Source organism: Rutidosis leptorrhynchoides, chromosome 8 (genome assembly GCF_046630445.1).
Source record: "Rutidosis leptorrhynchoides isolate AG116_Rl617_1_P2 chromosome 8, CSIRO_AGI_Rlap_v1, whole genome shotgun sequence".
NCBI lineage: Eukaryota > Viridiplantae > Streptophyta > Magnoliopsida > Asterales > Asteraceae > Rutidosis > Rutidosis leptorrhynchoides.
Genome location: NC_092340.1, coordinates 334,714,001 through 334,733,937, shown reverse-complemented (window position 1 = coordinate 334,733,937; position 19,937 = coordinate 334,714,001). Strand labels below are relative to the sequence as shown.

Below are 19,937 nucleotides of genomic sequence, written 5' to 3'. Positions count from 1 at the left end.
CCACATCTGTAGCAAGATTCTTCAGAATTTTTAGAAGAATTTTCTTCAACATCTTGTTTAATGGGCTTGTTTTGTGGTTGATATTTATATTTTCGTGGATTACTATTTCTTTGACCACCACGGCCACGACCACGACCACGTCCACGCCCATTACCATTACCATAAGGATGGTTTCTACCATAGTTATGGCTTTTGGCATGATGATGGTGATGGTTATTATAACCACGACCTTGCCCGCGTCCTTGTCCCTGTTTATAATTATTTGCAGTATTTGCTTCAGGGATTGCAAGTGTACCAGTAGGACGGGATTGCTGATTTTTCATTAATAGCTCATCATTTTGCTCTGCAACTAAGAGATATGAATTAAGTTCAGGATATGTTTTGAACTTTAGCATTCTCAAATTTCTTTGCACTGTGATGTTTGCAGCATTCATTGTGGAGAAAGTTTTCTCCATCATGTCTGCATCACTAATTTCATGTCCACAGAATTTAAGTTGTGAACATGTATTATACAGAGCTGAGCTGTATTCATTTACTTTCTTAAAGTCTTGGAACCTTAATGTTCTCCATTGTTCCATTGCAGCTGGAAGTAAAATTTCTCTTTGATTATTGAATCTGCTTTTGAGACCTTCCCATAAAACATGGGGATCTTCTACAGTCACATAATTATTTTGTAAGCATTCATCAATATGTTGATGAATAAAGCAACATGCCGTAGCTTGTTCTTTTTCAGAACAAGTGTTGTTTTTCATTTATGGTTTCAAGAATGCCCATTGATTTAAGATGCATTTTTACTTTTATAACCCATGGCATGTAGTTGTTTCCAGTTGATTCTAAAGGAGTAAATTTAAGCTTTTCCAGATTCGACATTTTCTATTATCAAAAATTAAAACAAACATCATGATAAATTAGAGTCAATTTATATTCATAAGTATATAAACATTAAACATAAATTTAATATAACATAAACGATAAGTAGGTGACAGTGTCGACCATGTGTAAGCAATCATAAATAAATGTTATATAACAAAAATATAAATATTAGTAAACATAAATGAAAATTTGGCGACAGTGTCGACCATATATTTTTTCAGGTGGTATAACCGACCTATATCATTCTGGTGGTATAACCGACCATATATCATTTTGGTGGTATAACCGACCATATATCATTTTGGTGGTATAACCGACCATATATCATTTTGGTGGCAGAGCCAACCATATTTAGTATTAAGATTATCGTGCTGATAACGTGTTATAATTCAGTAGGCTTATAACTACCTTTAGTGGTTTGATTCTTGATGTTATAATTCAGTAGGCTTATAACTACCTTTAGTGGTTTGATTCTTGATGTTATAATTCAGTAGGCTTATAACTACCTTTAGTGATTTGATTCTTGATTTAGAATACTAATAATGAAGTGTAAGAACAAAGATGATAATGGAGAGAAAGAAAGAAACACTTTGTAAGTGTGAGAAATGGTGCAAGTTTAATGCTTGCATTCATGAGTATTTATAGCCTAAAATCTCAATATAAAAATACATACTTTGTGTACCAAAATTGACTATATGTATACACCAAAATTGACTATCCATATCTATATTATTATTATTATTATAACAATCTGTAGTTTTTTCTTTTTTTTCTTTTTTTTTTTTAACAAAAAAAGTTGAATGCATTGAAAAGAAGAGGTCTTCGTTAAAGCAATGAAGAACCTCTTAAAGATACAATGACGGAGATTTTGCTCGGTCATAACAAAATAGAATGCAAATACATTACAAGATTAATAACACAATAAAATAAAAAGGGATATTGCTCCTAGATCTGTAGTTGAATATGTAATTTAATAACCTTTATTACAGCATTTAATTAATTTTCTCTAATCAAAAAGAAATATAAATATAAACCTTAACATTTCACAAAAATAATCACTTGTCACCGAACTACAATTTTAGTTTGAAGGTTTAATTTTACATTAAATCATCATCATCGCCAGTGAACTCCAATGTCATCTCCGTCCTCTCCGACTACGCCTATGAAACGTCGTAAACTTGACGATCACGATTCCAATTTTAACCCTAATTCCCCTATCCACCACTCACCTAGGGTTTCTACTTCACAAGACACGTCACCCGATCACCCTAATCGCATTCAATTCTTCGTTCGTTTGATCTCCGATGCGAAAACTTTAGTTCTGCACGGCAACTCTAATGATCAAGTGAAGTCAATTCACGAGAAACTTCAATCCATAACCGGAATTCCGGTAACGGAGCATCGATTAATTTACGGTGGCAGACAGCTGCAGGACGAAAGTACTTTAGCTGAATGTAAGATCACAAAAGATGCGACTCTGCATTTGGTTGCTCGAATGCGAAGTACCGAACATCCCGAAATTTGGCACATTGTTAATGAGTTTGTTTCAATGATTTATAGGTTATGTAAAGGTGAAACTAACATTTGTTTAGATTTGGTGAAATGGAAGGTTGAAAAGTTTTATCAAATGACGTGTGAGAATAATATCAGTGACGATAAGCTCGTTTCGTATTTAAATATTTTTCAGGCGTTGTATGGTTCGAAAGCTTTAGTAATGCTTTACGTTTCGTCTGATAGAGGTAATAAAAAATGTGCTGAAAGTTTGGTAAGAAATTTTATTGATTCTATTATAACTAAGTTGGGTCAAACTTTATATTACTATTGTGCACCTGTAGTGTTAGATTTATGTAATGTGCTTGGTGAATCTGTTGGACAAGATGATCAGCTGTATCGTTTTTGTCGGACTAATTTAGGACTTATCGTAGAGAATGTTAAGCGGCTTGTAAGGAGATCAAAGAATAATGATGATGATGATGATGATGATAAGAGTTGTATAATTACGGTTGAGGATGTTTTCCCGTTTGTGACTGAGCTTGCGAATGATTTAAGTGGGAGTTTGAGTTTTAAAAATGGTAACCCTTCATCAATTATTGTTCATGATTTTGCTACATTCTTGCAACCTATAAAGGTTGCAGTTAAGGATGTGTTAGGGCACCGGGAATTCATAAAATTGCCTTTGGTGAAAACTCTCCGTTATTACGATGATGAAATCAGACAGCTATTTATGATTTTATTTGACCTGTTGGGGAAAGTGCGAAACCGTCTTAAAGAAATCGAGGGTCAATTGTTAATGAAAAACAAACAAGATAACGGATGGGATCAGTACCTTCCGTTATTGAAGGAGTTGGGTGGAATTTCGAAATTGTTTCAAGACGCAGAAGGAATCTTTTGGGGTGATATGAAGTTCGTTAAGGTTGTAATAAACTATCTAATTGTGACATATGCGGAAAAAGGCGAGGACTATGAATGGATTTGTGGGCGTAACGATATCTTGGATTCACAATCGAGGTCCCATTTGGCAATGATGTTGCTTCCTGAGATAGATGAAGAGTTTGATGAGAGTCATGAAATGCTTATTGATAGATCTAATTTGTTGGCTGAGTCTTTTGAGTATATTGCAGACAAACAGCCTGAAGATTTGCGTGCTGGATTATTTATGGCGTTTAAAAATGAGGAAGCTACAGGCCCTGGTGTATTACGCGAATGGTTTTACTTGGTTTGTCAAGAATTATTCAACCCTAACTTTTCACTATTTGTCGCTTGCCCAAATGACCCTAGAAGATTCTTTCCGAATCCAGGTAATATTCCTTCGTTGCTTGCCCAAAAATGATAGTACATTATATGTTTGTATACTTATATCTGTGCTGTATGGAATAAGCAGACTTTATATATTATATCCTTACTATATGGGACGCCGGGACGGTTAGTATTTTTAAGTAAAAGTAATGCACGAATCTAGTTTAGTTGCTAGGTTTTTATTAATTTTGATTGATATCTTGATTATACAAAGCATAAATGAACTTAGGAGGAGAAATTTGAATATTGGGTGTGTGGGAGTTACATAACCAGATCCTGAGAAGTACAATATATCATATACATCCATAAATAGTAATTGATTAATTGTAAAATGTATGTATATTGAGGTGAATATTAAGTGATCCCCTGTTTCGGGTAACACTAGAAAGCTGAAGAAAGAACTATTTTTTATCTGTTTTCTTTTTTGTTATCAGCCAGAATTAGTCATGAAGCAGAGGAAAGAGCTAATTTTGTTCTGTTTCCTTTCTATGACTCACGATTGCGAGGCACAACTTACTAAAAACATTGGAATAGTATTGATAGTAGAATATTAGGGTTTATAGTTTTCTTTAGTACCTTGGACCGTATAGGCTTCTGCATTGTTCATGTCCCGGATTGATATAAAGTACCCTAAAATGAAGAAAAAAAAAATCCAACATCAAAAGTGTTCAACATAAAAAAAGGTTAATAAGCGTATATATTAACCGGGTGTCACCTTAGATCAATAAAAGACCAATGCTTGAGTATCTGTGTCTTTGACAACTCTGCTCAACTTTAATGCAAAATACTAAAATTCTCATCATATATTGTTTCCTAAAAGGTTTGTACTTATTTGATCTCTCATCTGCATGACTTTAAATAAATACAAAGAGAACCACCGAACTATTGGTTGAGTGGTAAAAAGCCTCAGTTGGTTGTGGGCCCATATCCTTGAAAAAATAGGTGCAGGTTCAAATCCTGGGAGGGAGTTTTCTCCAAGGTTGTGTCTCTGGTATCCTTCACTCTGTGCAGGCCAAGCAGTTAACCTAAAGCATTCAAGGTACGCTTTGCGCGATGGATGCGAGGAGTTTCTTTCTAACGGGTGCGTGGGTGGCAAATGAGAGGATTCGATGCCGAAATTGCCGTTCTAAAAATATATACATATAGATAATTTATAATTTTAGCATGTGTTAACCTTAATCAGATGACATGCTTATCGGAGAGGCTACGAAGAGTATTGATTTTGTTTTCTAAGTTATAGCCTGTGTATTATTATATGTTGCTAAATGCAAATATGCAGATATAAATTAGTAACAGCCTGCATTTTCCGCTGGTGGTTTGAAACACCCCCCCTCCACATTATTCTTCTGACATGTATACCCCTCCCTGTTTTGCTATATTTGCAGCATGTAAGATGGACTTCTTGAAACGCCTGTATTTCAAGTTTGCAGGCAGGGTAATCGCCCTATCCTTGATGCATAAATTACAAGTAGGCATCACTTTGGATCGTTCATTCTTCGTGCAACTGGTTGGAGCTAATGTCTCTTTAGAAGACATTAAAGATGCAGATCCATACTTGTATAATAGCTGCAAAAAAATACTGGAAATGGATCCTATTGTAGTAGATCAAGATGTCCTTGGTCTAACTTTTGTACATGAAATTGAAGAATTCGGATTCAAAAAAACTATTGAGCTCTTTCCTAATGGAAAGAACGTTGTTGTGAATAGCCGAAATAGGAAGGAATATGTTGAGCTTCTTATTAAGCATCGGTTTGAAAAGTCTGTGAAGGTTCAGGTAGCACAATTTGTTAGAGGGTTTGCAGATATAATCGGCTATGAAAAGGGTCAAAAGTTGTTTTTCAAATTTTTAGAGCTCGAGGATCTTGATGGGTTGCTTAACGGGAATGAAAGTAATATTTGTGTTGAGGATTGGAAGTTACATACTGAATATAGTGGGTATAAGGAAACCGATCCTCAGATATGTTGGTTTTGGAAGGTACGATTAATTCTCATATTTTCTTAATTTCAATACTCATTTATAGCCAGTGTTGTAAAAACCTTGATTACTCCCGATCGATTAAGAACAGACCGATCCAATTTTCGTACATCTGTTTAATTAATCGGTCAACGTCGGTTAATGGGTTAAAATAGGATTTGTTGGTCAAAAGTCGGTCAAAGTCAAAACTAGTCAACATTTTAACATGTATCTTAATTAGAATTTAAGAGTTCTTTAACAAATGAAACGATTATGTTTATGAATTTAGACAATTATGTGAAAGTTTAAGTTTATGTTTATGGTATTCTTATGAATTTAAACAAATATTTTTTAAATGTATAAAAGTCCAATACGATTAATCATCGTTTAATTCTCGAATTGCCAATTACTCCCTCCAAAGTCCCGACCTAGTAGTCCCCGAGTAGTGAGTTTTGCAACTTTGTTTATAGCCAAACCCTGTTTTGTTCATCTTTAAGTTGGCCAAATGTGCGGGTCGCTATGATGGGTAACGGGTCAAACCGGAATTTTAGTATGTGTGAATGACATGTCGTTTTCTTGCAATGAAAACTAGTGTTTAATATTTAGTGTAGTATTTCATCCTTTTAAAAACAATGAATAGTGTCCTCTTTCACATTTCAGTTTGTTTTTAGCTTCTGTGACATTTATGTTTTGCTCAGTATTCATTTATTTATTTTGAGTTATTATACATCAATTTATAGTGTTTTGCCTTTTTTTTTTGTTTCTCATTCTAACGTATATCAATGTTCACATGAGCACGAAGTTAATCACACGTAAACAAACATGTATTCGTACGGTCTAGTGAGTTCTCATCTTTTACCATTTCCATTTCTTGCAATATAATTAATTATTTAAAATAACAGATAGTCATATATTTTTCTGCAATGATAATCCAAATGCTTGGATGACAACTTTAGTAGGTTGTCTGTATTAGAAAAAAAAAAATACTCCGTAGTCACTCTCGACCCATTTCAATTTTAGTTATTATTCATTAATTTCTTTTTCTGGGATAAAACATTACCCAAATTGAAATTCCTACCTAATTTTCCCTGTTAGCAGATTGTTGGAGAGATGACAGATAAGCAGCGATCGATACTTCTCTTTTTTTGGACCGCAATGAAGCATCCACCAGTCGACGGCTTTAGCGGCTTATCTTCAAAGCTTTTCATTTACAAAACCAATGATTCGATAAACCTTCTGCCTTCTTCTCACACATGTTTCTCCCGACTATGTTTTCCTGCTTACCCATCAATTGATGTAATGCGTGAACGCCTAAACATCATTACTCAAGATCATGTTTTCTGTAGCTTTGGATTATCGTAAAAGATACATAAATTCTGAGACGAGAGATCATTTGCACATATCAACTGTGGTTTGTACTCAGGTTGTGCAAGTTATAGTGTAAGGTTATCGTTAGTTTTTCTATTTAGACTAAGAAATGCACAGAACTGCGTTTAGCTGACTGTTTTGGTCTGTTTGTGGAATGTTTATGACTAGGTATAAATCATATGAATAATGCTGATAGTTTCATCTTAAGATGTTAACTTAATCTGGTGGTTATATTTTATGCTTCAGTGTATGTTTGTGGTTGTATGGTTATAATGGTAAGATCTAGTATGCAGATGTTTAATATTAGAACTGTTTAAAAGGAAAGATTGATTCGGGTGATCAACGGGCTGGGTAGATCTACTCATTCGGTAAACCTAAATTCTTTTGTTTTGTTTTGTTTTATGTTTAATTTGCAAATGCAACATAGGTAACCCTTGAAGTAAACATGTTTTTCTTGTTCGGTTCTAAATCTTTCAGTATTTGAGTTGATCTCGTGTTCAAAATTTATGCTCTTATGTTAAAAATATAAAGTTTAGCTTTTCATTTTGGGCAACGCTTTTTTTTTGGGGGGTTTGGGAGGGGGGGACCATTTATAATAACAAATACTCCGTACTAAACTACTAACTAGTGAGTTCTAATAATGCTTTGATTTGTCAAGTAAAATGATAAATGTATTTACAAAATTTGACTTCTGGAACAAAGTTATAATTTCCGTTTTGTTTTTGATATTAAAATTTTGATCCAAGATATTTTCTCCTTTCTGGTTCTTAGTATGTGGTGAATTTATACATGGCAAACGGGTCAAGTTGGGTCGATTGGGTCGATTTGGGTAACGGGTCAAAATGATTTTGGGTTGAAATGGTTCATGAGTCAAACTGGTAAAAATTTTAAACGAGTCCAAACGGATCAGGTTGGGTCGGTTTGGTAATAGGTCGAAACGGGTAACGGGTCAAATGGGTCAAATAGGTCCAAACATGTCATATACTTTTACATTTGATTTTTTTACATTTATTATATTGTTTTAGTTATTATTAATACTTATTATTATTATATATAAGAAAATATTAATATACATAATAATTGATATAACAATTAATGCTTTCATAAATTATTGACGGATGAATGTTGTTATAATCGACCCATTTGACTCATTCACAAGACCCATTAGACCTATTCTCTATTTGTTGAACTTAGGATTCGATATAAGACCCATTAGACCTATTCTCTTGTATAAGACTCAATAGGTTGAAGAAAAACTCAATGTACTTTTGTTTAAGTTTTGATTTACATTGTCAGGTCTAATTTTTTTCAAAACCCAATTGACTCTAAAGTTTGACCAATTTGAACCAAATTTGAGAGAATGGGTCTCAATTGCTAGGTATAGTGGTGATGGTTAAATGGCTTGTGTTGTTGATGTGTGTTATGGAACTGAACCATCACAAGACCCATTATACCTATTCTCTATTTGTTGAACTTAGGATTCGATACAAGACCCATTAGACCTTGGTTTACATTGTCAGGCCTAATTGTTTTCAAAATCCAATTGACTCGAAAGCTTGACCCATTTGACCCAAATTTGAGAGAATGTGTCTCAATTGCCAGGTATAGTGGTGATGGTTAAATGACTTGTGTTGTTGATGTGTGTTATGGAACTGAACCATCACAAGACCCATTAGACATATTCTCTATTTGTTGAACTTAGGATTCGATACAAGACCCATTAGACATTGGTTTACATTGTCAGGTCTAATTTTTTTCAAAATCCAATTCACTCGAAAGCTTGACCCATCTGACCCGAATTTGAGAGAATGGGTCTCAATCGCCAGGTATAGTGGTGATGGTTAAATGGCTCGTGTTGTTGATGTGTGTTATGGAATTAAACCATCACAAGTTGCACCTCTTTTCTTTTGGTATTTTGGTAAACAAATAAACTTTTTCATGTTTAGGCTATCCAGAAAAACACAAGTATCTGTACTCATATGCATGCAACCTAATTGGGTCATTCCGTGTGACCATTTCTGATTATTCTCATTGCCTCTCAAAATATGTTGCGAATGAGTTTTAAACATGAGAGCTCTTGTGATGATATCATAACCTCATTCCTCGACCACTAAACCATTTTGGGAAGGTTATATTCTCTAATAAAGTTCAAAATTTAGATATGGGGTGCGATGGTGATGCATTTGAGACATGTGTATGAACAATAAGAAAAATTGTTGAAATTGATCTACTTGATTTTTGCTCATTTGTTATGTGTTAGAAAAGTAGAAACTTGTATAATAACATGGGATTTAGTATGATAGTATAATATAATATATCACATTTTTACCTTATAACTTCAAAAGAAATGTACAAACGGTATTTGTTTAATATTCAGTGATCAAAATTTTACAAAAAAATGTTTGTCGTTGTTGTCCCCAGACACTAACAGTAACTCTCATTATTTGTATATTACTGACCATACATACCTAAAATCGGTTCATTAAATCGGTTCATTTGATGTTTTTCTTAGTGGAGACTGGAGAGTGTTCATTTTTATTTGATCATGTCCATATGAATATATGATAGTGTTCATTTGGAGCTGTAAAAGAACTTATGATCCTATCAATGGATAACAAGGACAATCCATCCAATTACATAGAGAATTTGAATAATAATACTCAGATTGAATAGAAAATTATTAGACATAAACCGGTGACAATGTATCAACACTAGTTAACGGATAAAGGAAAGACCAGGAATTATGTATAATTCTTGGAAAACTATCCAATTTTAAATGATTATAATGACTGATAGTATGATACCTATGCCTAAAGAAAATATAATAAATTAACTCTTTACATGTTTATGCCAAAAATAAAATAAAATGACAATTGCACTCTGATCCTAAACTCCGACTTCAAACTTTAATCGTCATGCTTCATAACATGTTCCATCAGTTCTCAAGCTTTATCCGTACACCAATAAACATACTTTAGAGGATTGTATTGTACACTGTTATAAAACTTGTTTAATGGTCGAAATAAATTCGGGTGATGTACCTATCATTACCTTTCTTATATACTCAAGTCACTAGCCAAGCATCCAGATCTACATTGTTTCACTAAATTTCCTTTCAACCTTTTCATACACTTAAAACCAAATTATGTTAGAATACAATTAAGTTAACAAGCTAAGATTGATATAGACTTGGACCATCTTTTTATCAGGATTTGGTGAAGGATGTGATGGGAGTCAAGTCTCAAAATACTGAATTTTAGTCTATATTTCTAACTCAATTTAGGCTCATTGTAGGTTGTTTCTACTGTAATTTGTTGTTCTAATGATGATGACTTGCTGCATTTATTGCTATATTTGACTATCTAATGGTGTTGTTCAAAATTTTAGTGTTGTTTTGGTGCTATTATTTATTAATTAAATAGCGCCTATATGAAAAATTGAAATCGACCGGACAGCCTTAAAGATATATATATCTATTACACAATTCAAAACCCTAACTCAAACAATACTGGTAAATAAACAAAGGCCAAACACGTACGTTATCATTACTTATGTTCAACAAACTATTATAACTTCAAAATGGAGCCTGGCTTAAAAGACAATTTCAGCACGTTTCACGTGCATACATGTAAGTCCTATTTTATTTTGCTTATTCCTAACTTGTACAATAAAGATTCCTAGCTTCTAGCCTTTAAACATCTAAACTATATCCTTCACCATTCAGCTTTAGCTTAGCATAAAATATGTTTCATTTTTTTAATATTTCATACGAAAATGTTTTCAACATTCTTCCCATCCACCTCACTTCACCTGCACAATGTTAACTCAAATTCTACTACCCCTTTCATCTTTCATAGCAAGATACCGCTTGTAGGACCTATCAGGCGTAATCAACATTTCTTTAAACCATTAATAAATCTTTCCACTTTGGGTTTCCGTCATAAAAAACAAACAAGATTAAAGTTGCCATTGGCGTCGGGAGGATCAAATGATGGGGACAATAGAGCATTGGAAACGGTCCTCAAGCTTTACGAAGCCATCAAGAACAAGAGCCTTACGGATATTTCTGAGATCATTGGACATGATTGCCTTTGTGTATGCAATCATGTTACCTTTCATGGAAAGGAGGTTTGTATGCATGTTCTTGAAATTACCTTCAATGGGCTTAAGTTGTTTTTTCTCAATATAGACACTCCAACTACATGTTTTTGTGTCTGATTTCGAGCAATAACATAACCATTTGTATGTGAAACAAAAAAAAAATGTTTTAAACTGTATTCTTGTCGTATACAACTTCAACAGTAACTTTTTAATTTTTATTAAAAACCTCCATTTCAAAATTTAATGTTTATCACATATGTGGACTAAAGTGCCGAGTTTCGAACAGCAAGTGATGGAATTCTTCTCTTCATTGATGGATAACATGAGAAACAAGTTCGAATTTGTGGTTCAACCGACGCTGCATGATGGAATGACAGTCGGAGTTTACTGGAAACTAGGTAATCCTAATTCTTGTCACTCTTCTAGTGAAGCATATTCTCATATATTCCTGTATCGCCTAAACTTGTGACAACATTATCTCAAGTTGTGCAGAATGTAGCAAGGCCCATAAACCTATAGGAAAAGGTTTTAGTTTCCATACGTGTCATATTTACGAAGGGAATGTTCTTATAAGGTAATTAGTTTCCATATAATCAGATGTTTGTAATGAAATCACAATACCTAATTATGAAACAGAGTTGACAATCTTTTTTCACGTACAGGAACGTAGAAATATTTTTGGAGCCATTCTTACACATTAAACCCACTACACTGGTGAGAATTAGTGTTGATTTCAAAATCACACACACACACACACACACACACACACACACACACAGTGTTGATTTCAAAATAACACACACACACACACACACACACACACACACACACACACACACACACACACACAGAAGGGCTAATACTAATGCTCATGGATCACTAGATTCATGAGCATACTTCAGCGCTTAGATTTTAGCATGTGAAATTGTTAGTTTACAATTACAAGCATGATTGCGGATAAAAACTACTCCATATCACTTTATTTTTGACAGAAAATGATTGGAGTTATTGCAAGCATTGTGGGACTATTAGCTTCACATGCAATCATTAATGACGAAAAGAAGAAGAAAATTTCTTACGTTTTGTGCACCCTAGGCGCATTCGCTATGCTTTGTATCATTGTAAGGATTTATAAGAATTAGTTAAAACTCTGTGTGTATCACACAGTTTCTTTATAAACCAGAGGATCTCTTGACAGAGCTTGGAGTACAAAGTTTCTCAATCTTTTCATTATGATCAGCACCATTGGAAAATAAAGTATTGAAAAACATTTTGCATGCTTACAAAAAAGTGAAATGGAAACATATATAAACAGAAATTAGTCTGTTTTTAGACAGACAATGTTGGAGCTAATCGGTTAGAGTATCCCACGTAGGAATGGGAAAGAAACAAATGCTTGTATATAAGCTTAGGAGAACCTCCCTCTATCACCAATTGATTTTAGAGAAATTAGGGACTCATGAGCTTATATGCATGGCATGTTGTTGGACCTAAATCGATTCTACAGACAACTCACACAACCCAACATGAATTCTTCCACAATACATACAAAATGTCCACCTAGGAGGTTAGAGGGGCATATTCAGTCGATGTCGAAATAGCCGTTAAAAATAAAATAAAATGATATTGATCTAGAATCAAGACTATATAAAAATAGGCTATCATACATTGGTATTTTAACATTTTTCTACCGTAGCACAACCAAAATGTTATATATATATATATATATATATATATATATATATATATATATATATATATATATATATATATATATACACACACACACATATATATATACATAAAGATTTAAACTTCTTATAGCGAATGAACTCATAGCTAAGATTACCTTTACCTTCAATGTAGCTCAGCCCCTAAGCTTAACATAATAGCAAAATTGAATAAAACTATATGTTGTAAATCTAATCTAATGTACGAATTAATTTTTATATGTAATATATATGTAATTAAATTATGTATTACCGATCATTGACGAAGGAATCTTTGTAAACACTGAAACCCTAAATTTTCAGCACAAAATCTCTCAAACTCATTAGAATCATTTCCCCCTTTTTCACTACAAATCTCATGTTCAATCCCTAAAATCACATCATCCCAATCCCTCAAATACTCATCCCAATTCCCCTGCTTCGTATCACATACAGAATCTAAAATCTCCTGTAATCCAACGATCCGACGGCTAACATTTCTCCTAAACTCCCTAACCGTTGGATCAGTTCCAGGAACAGAATCGAGCGTGAATAATAACTTCATTAATGCTTCATTCATCTTTATTCGTTCTTGATTGTTGCTTCGTACGGCATCAACGGTGTCTTGGAGCTGAATTAAGTGTTGCAGTTTATCGGCTTCGTTGTTAACGGTTTTGATCTTGTTGGTTAAGTTGCGAATTACGTGAGATCGGTAGGCGGATTGGATTTTAACGGCGGCGGTGGATTCGTGGTTTGGGAGATTATAAGTGACGGGGATTTGGGTGGAATTGGTTGTTTTGCGTGACGATTTCATTGTCAGAAGCGAAACAGAGTGTGTGTGGAACGTTCTAGAGATAGTGACAACGGGTTGTCGGTGGTTATCATCACTTTATTTGTGATGCTAGTGATGACGGCCATCTCATTTTTAACTTTGATAGTAAACTACTAAACCACAAAATTATTTATTTATTATTATTTTTTTTAACGACTGTTGGTAATCACTTAACCAAACGGTTAGTAATCACTGATACGAACGAGATTTCGAAACTCACCCAACTTACCATTGCTCTGGACGAAAAATTAAAGTCCTACCATCTTCTGAAGAAACCCGTACTACGAATTCATCGAGTATCGCGTGTAGCTGCACATGTGAGTCGAACCACTAACATTCCTCTGTGAGAAGTCAGGTCACCACCAATGCACCGACACGTTACGCTTTTAAATTAAAAAAAAGTTCTAGTTGACCAATAGAAATTTATGTTTCCTACATCCAAATTATCTTTATAATTGATCGTGGCCTTACGAGTCTTGGGCTTAGGCCACTCTCAATCGTAACTAAACTATTAATCCTCTTAACATGTCACATCAGCGCCACATCAGCACCCAAATTCTATAACTAACCCATAAAATCCTATAACTAAACGCTGTCTATCATGACTAAAACATTTTCCTCTTAACTGTCACGTCATTAATTAATTTCTTTTTATATTTATTTTAAATTCTAAATGACATAAAAATATTAATAAATATACAACTAATCACATTTTTAAACAAGTATCCCTTTAAAACATGCACTTTTCAGCAAATGGGACCCACTTTTAGTTTATAACTTTCGCAAAATTCATGGTGAATGTGGATAACTAAGACGGGTAACTAATCAGTGCCTATGGTTCATTACGGGTAATGACGGATAACTAGCGGGTAATTGACTATTGGGAGTGGTGTTATACTCAAGAAATCATTGATTTAAATGAACGATTGATTTAAAATTTTAAATAGTTGATTTAAATTTTAACTAATGCTTTGTAACAAAATCAATTATCACTTTTAATTTATAAAGACAAAATACTCCAACTCAATTATTTTCATTCTCTCCAATATCTATAGTGGGTGTACACTGTTTTATGATCTTTGTGATGGTTATGTATAGTGTATATGTGAAATTGTAGATTTGTTTCAAAACCTAGTTATTCCTAGGACTTCATTTAGCATTTCAATTATAAGTATACAAATACAAGTCCTATAAACATGAAATTGTAAATTGTAATATGGATAATGCACATTATATGTTGAAACGCATGATAAAATATGGAAGACTAAATCACTTTTTAATTGTATGTAATTATATGTGTAATATAGAAGATGCACATTATATATTGAAATGCATGATAAAGAAAAGAGTATTAGAGTATTATTTCAAGAGGTGATAAATTAGTTATAGGCTATAATCTTCAGTATTTTTTTTATATATAAAATAACCTTTCACCGCAAAAGCTTTCACGTTAACACTATCTAGTACATACATATACATATACATATACATATATGGAACATAGTAGAGAAAATAAACCGCTATTTAAGCATGCGCATAATGGAGTCGAAATTTATTACAGAGTATTAGCAAAACATCGTTAATGGAAAAGACAACACAAGTACAAACGTATTACGGAGTACTTAAATAAGATAAAACGCATAAGTAAAAAAACTCAATAAGGTTATTGCAAGAAGCCCATATAAATGGGTTGCTGATGATGGACTAGGCCCTGTAGCCGGTAGCTCACGTGGCCTCACGTGCACAGGCAGCTTTAACCCTTTTTGACACTTTTCAAAAGATCCACTAGCGAAATAACGGACACCTTCCTTCTCAAGGGGTACTTGAGTTAGTTGTTGTGTGTACATCTTGATGGGGTTGGTTAGGTCACATGAATAGTACTCTTCCATGCTTGCAAGTTCCACGATGATATCCTGTGGTAAATAATACTTGAACACTGTACCATGAAAATAAGTTAATCATCTTTTTCACTAATGTACAAATATAATCGCAATTTTTTTTTTTTTTTTATAATTAGCCTTTCCATTAGTGACGAACTTTAACCCGACTACAGAGAGGGTAAAACTAGTGACAGAGGGTAAACATAAAAGAAATATTAGTAAATTTTTTTATTTTTTAGTGTAGGATTCTTTTTTTTTTATATTAAATTCAGGTGAGACGGATACCCCTTTTGATTACCCTGCTTTCGATTCTCTTCCAGATATTTTAGTGAATCTGGCCCGAACCAAAAGAGATGGTAAAAAAATACTAGACTAGTATTAGCTCTAACTCACACCCCCTATAGTTCCACATCTTAGACACCGGTAGTTGGTTTGGTTGTTTTCTTCCCCTCTTCAGTTTGGTGTGTTTGGCTTTCTTTTGGTTTGTGTATTGTTGCTTCGGTTAGTTTAGTTTGGTTTCTGCTTTGTTTTGATAGTCTTAGTCAGTGGCGGATCTAGGATTGGTGGTGACTGGTGTCACCTCTTAAAATCTCAAAAAAATTCTACCAGATGACTTATTTCAATAGCGTCATACAAAAAAAAATTACACTATTCAGTGATATCACTAGTTAAAAATCTAAAAAAAAATTCACAAAATTGCGTATTTCAGTAGTGTCCCGTACGACTACTCGGCATATATACGTCTGCCACTAACTCTTAGTTTTGTGTCCTTGTAGTTTATGTTTGTTTCGGATTGTTGGCTTGTGCCTCTCATGTTGTCTTGTCTTGTGGTCTTTTTGATGGTGTTTGTATTCTCGTTTTGGTTTAAGAAGTTTTTAGTTTCTTTTGTCAAGAAAAATAAAAAAGACACACATCCAAACATTTGGTGTCATACTAATATAGTTGAACTTGTTAGCTATCACATGAACAATATAACATACATAAAAAAACACGTAACTAAACGACCCCGCCTTTTTTAGCATAATTTTGGCAAAAAATAAATAAATAAATAAATAATTAAACAACGCCTATTATAATGGGGACTGATTCGTACACCACTTAAAATTATCCATACACCACTAAATATGCTTTAGAAAGTTGTACAGTACAACACTGTGTTGCATATTTAGTGGTGTATGGATAATTTTGGTGGTGTACGAATCAGCACCCTATTATAATTTCTCTAACTTTTTCTCGTCATATAATCTTTTAATTAATTAATTGATGATTGATTTTTCATTTATTTTAATTAACACAAAAGAAGTTTACGGAGTATTGTTACAAAGAGCTTCTAAACAGTAAATTAATAATCTTTCAACCTATTTTACATCTTCTCCCCTATTTTAAACCAGCCTTTTTTATCCTACCTACCCCCACAGTTACTGTTTACCATCACCAGTTAGGAATAAAGTTGTAAAAATCACAAAAGGTACAATGTAAGGGGCATTATTTTTTCTGGATATAATAAAATTAGGACGAAAGTAATATATACACGTACATATACGATTATACCAAATAAATATTCCATAGTAAAAAGAGGCTAGTTGTTGTAGCAACCATGGTAGAACTCATGGTAAACCGGTATCGATGGCACTGTAGCCATGGGTTGTGTTGTGTGTGGGGGGGGGGGGGGGGGGGGGGGTGGGGTGGGGGGGGGGGGGTGGGCTTAACCAAGCCATGACAAGCAACCCTAGACCAATTAATCCTAAAACAAATTACATAAAAAGGTTAATATTTTTATTTTCTGGAAAAAGACTTAACTGTTTTGAGTTGTACAGAATCAGAAACCAACCTTTTTTTTTTTTTTTTTTTGGTTATCTCTACTAGTACTCTATAGTGAGTATAGTCTATGGTTTCAAGTTTAGAGTGGTGGGGTGTACTGTGCAGCAGCAGCAGCAAACAACAACAACAACAATAACAACAACATATGTGTGAGGTATGGGGGAGGTGAGACGTAGACAATCCTTCCTCTATCTTAGAATAAAGAGAAATCATTTCTCCACCCCGAGTGAAACACTCACAAAAGTAGAGAAAGTCCTCTCTCTCTTTGCTCGACGGATAAAGAGATTGCTTCCAAGAGGACCTCCGGCCCAAAAAGTAGGGTAAAATAAAACAAAAATAAAAATAGATAAAGTAAATAATTTACATACATATAGATAAATAAATAGAATAAAATAGATACAATAAATAATAAAAGTACCAAAATCGAGACGCCGTGAAAATGGTAGAAGCAAATTTTCATGGGTTTTAAATCAAGCATGTAGTTCAATTTAGCCTCTAAGCGGCAGTCAAGTCGCCAAAAAATCGACGCTTAAATTACTGTTCACGCCTTTATATATAGTTTCTGTTAAAATTATTCTATAATAATGATGTTATTATTTTTTTTTGAAAGGCAAACTCAAACACCCACTTAAATCTAACTCGAATATATACACCACGAATTGTCCTAAGCAGGACTCGAACCCTCAACCTCAAGGTTGTAAGGGTGACCTCGATACCGCCAAGCCATTGGCTCTTTGGTAATGATGTTATTATTAGGTAAATTCATTTGTTAAGAAAAAAATTAAAAAGAAAAAGAAAAAATCTAAGCATTTAAGGTGATGTCATTAATCTAATTAATTACTAATTAAATTAAATATACTTACTTATTTATTTCATGTTTTTGGGGAAAAAATTTACTCTCATTATTTATTATTATATTATTATTCAAATTCAAATATGAGTTTTCTTTACGAGAGTAATTACATTATATATGTATGCGAAATACACGTCTCATTAATAAAAGGTTCTATGTAGGCTTTTATTACAAGGAAAATAGTGATTGTGATGAAAATTGGAAGAAGGTGGTGAAAGAATATATGTAGTTCATTTATTCCGACCAAGTTAAGTACATCAATGTGTCTGTAAAAACAAGGAGAAGTTTCTTAGTCGGAATCCGTCGGAATCATTAAACTAAATGACTTTAGCGTTTAAATTCACTTAATACCTAAATATATCATTAAACTGTTTCTTTTAAACAAACCCGTGATTCTACGGGTCATTTTACTGGTTATATGGAGTATTAGGTAAAGGAAATTTTCATCTTTTGACACTCAGTATTGGATTATTTTTGTCATTTTACAAAAGTACTTAAGGGTATTTTGGTCTTTCACTTCATGAGATATTTAATTACCACCAACCTTCATGAGATATTTTCATGAAAAAAAGTAGTGTACAAAGTCACTTCTGATAGATAAATAAATAATTTTATTTTATTACGGAGTACTTCGTAATAGAATTAGGATTGCTTATGAAAATAGCATATATCTTGGTGTTTGGGTTTTGGTTTTAAAAATTGATTATGCATCTAAGATAATTAAAATCAAACAATCGGCTGTATCAAAACGGATTATAAATTAATAGTGTGGATTTGATTATACTATTTGACAACGCAATAATTAAATATTCAATTAATTAAGTTTTTGTAAATTCGATTATTTGTTAAATTAAAAGTAAAACGCCATAATCTGATAATCACGTTTTGCTTCGGTAAGGGGTGACTTGATTAGTTGATTTTTATTTTCATGTTTTAAGCCTCTCAAATCGTAAATAATTAATTTTTTTTTTAACTTACCAAACACTAGAAACTGATTATTTACGTTTTGAAATTGTAATAATTAAATAATTAAGTTCTAAACGCAAAGACAATAACAATATGTCTGTCAAATCAAATTCAATCTATATCTATTATCTATCTATTATTTATACTATATAACGAGTTAATATACTCTAAAACAAAAAAATGCATGCAAATACTTCCATGGTCCTATCACCTATGGTGCAAGCACATAATATAAAAATTTGAAGTTAAAGATTCGATGCTTACAAAGACTGTCTCCAACTCGGAAAACACGGCCGGAGGACCAAGGGCCAATATCCGTGGATGTATCCGAAGCACGATCACTCGATAAAACATGGTGGACCACCTGAGCTCCGACAAATTTCCGGCCGGGAAACACCGTTAGGATGAACAGTGCCACCAGCAACTTCACTGCAGTCATCTTATCTAACTAAGAAAAGTGATTTGAAGCTGCTTGTTTGTTAGATGAGAATGGAAGGTTGTTAGAAGGGTAGGTCAGAAAAGGTGGTTAAATAAAGATAAAGCATTCACGTGATTCTCAATGAAATTTCTAATTGAGCACGTGACTGACATTGAAATAATACAACGTACGTTGCATCGACATCAAACTGCTTTATCTTCATGCCTTTTTTAAAATGCATTTAACTAGCTATAACAATTACCATCCGATCCGGTAAACATTTACCTGATCCACTATTTTTTAATGGATATAGATGAACCTAAATGAATATGGATACGGACAGGGCCGGTCCTAAGTGTTTTGTTG

The 19,937-nt window shown here is 33.4% G+C and overlaps 3 protein-coding genes across 3 annotated transcripts; 1 reads left to right on the top strand and 2 right to left on the bottom strand.

Annotated features, from left to right (window-relative positions):
* The first annotated feature begins 1,951 nt into the window (after window positions 1-1,951).
* LOC139862407 (E3 ubiquitin-protein ligase UPL5-like) lies at window positions 1,952-7,210 on the top strand. The gene is made up of 3 exons (XM_071851007.1): window positions 1,952-3,671; window positions 5,055-5,644; window positions 6,722-7,210. Exons 1-3 carry the CDS (start codon window positions 2,006-2,008, stop codon window positions 6,983-6,985), a joined length of 2,520 nt encoding a protein of 839 aa, XP_071707108.1. The 5' UTR covers window positions 1,952-2,005; the 3' UTR covers window positions 6,986-7,210.
* A 5,723-nt stretch (window positions 7,211-12,933) lies between these two features.
* Window positions 12,934-13,634, bottom strand: LOC139865001 (BAG family molecular chaperone regulator 5, mitochondrial-like). Its single transcript, XM_071853553.1, has one exon. The coding sequence runs from the start codon at window positions 13,613-13,615 to the stop codon at window positions 13,079-13,081; it is 537 nt and encodes a 178-aa protein (XP_071709654.1). The 5' UTR covers window positions 13,616-13,634; the 3' UTR covers window positions 12,934-13,078.
* Window positions 13,635-15,141: 1,507 nt separating this feature from the next.
* On the bottom strand, window positions 15,142-19,658 carry LOC139862562 (mavicyanin-like). The gene is made up of 2 exons (XM_071851179.1): window positions 19,418-19,658; window positions 15,142-15,569 (listed from the first exon to the last, which is right to left on the bottom strand). The coding sequence occupies exons 1-2, from the start codon at window positions 19,590-19,592 to the stop codon at window positions 15,256-15,258; spliced, it is 489 nt and encodes a 162-aa protein (XP_071707280.1). The 5' UTR covers window positions 19,593-19,658; the 3' UTR covers window positions 15,142-15,255.
* Between the last annotated feature and the right edge of the window lie 279 nt (window positions 19,659-19,937).

Bases quoted from the DNA above. Each gene is read 5' to 3' on its own strand.
- LOC139865001 (XM_071853553.1), bottom strand. From the start codon at position 13,615: ATGAAATCGTCACGCAAAACAACCAATTCCACCCAAATCCCCGTCACT.
- LOC139862562 (XM_071851179.1), bottom strand. From the start codon at position 19,592: ATGACTGCAGTGAAGTTGCTGGTGGCACTGTTCATCCTAACGGTGTTT. The intron at 15,570-19,417 runs GTAAGCATCGAA...TTCATGGTACAG, and splicing joins CCGAGTTGGAGACAGTCTTT to TGTTCAAGTATTATTTACCA.
- LOC139862407 (XM_071851007.1), top strand. From the start codon at position 2,006: ATGTCATCTCCGTCCTCTCCGACTACGCCTATGAAACGTCGTAAACTT. The intron at 3,672-5,054 runs GTAATATTCCTT...CTATATTTGCAG, and splicing joins AAGATTCTTTCCGAATCCAG to CATGTAAGATGGACTTCTTG. The intron at 5,645-6,721 runs GTACGATTAATT...CCCTGTTAGCAG, and splicing joins AGATATGTTGGTTTTGGAAG to ATTGTTGGAGAGATGACAGA.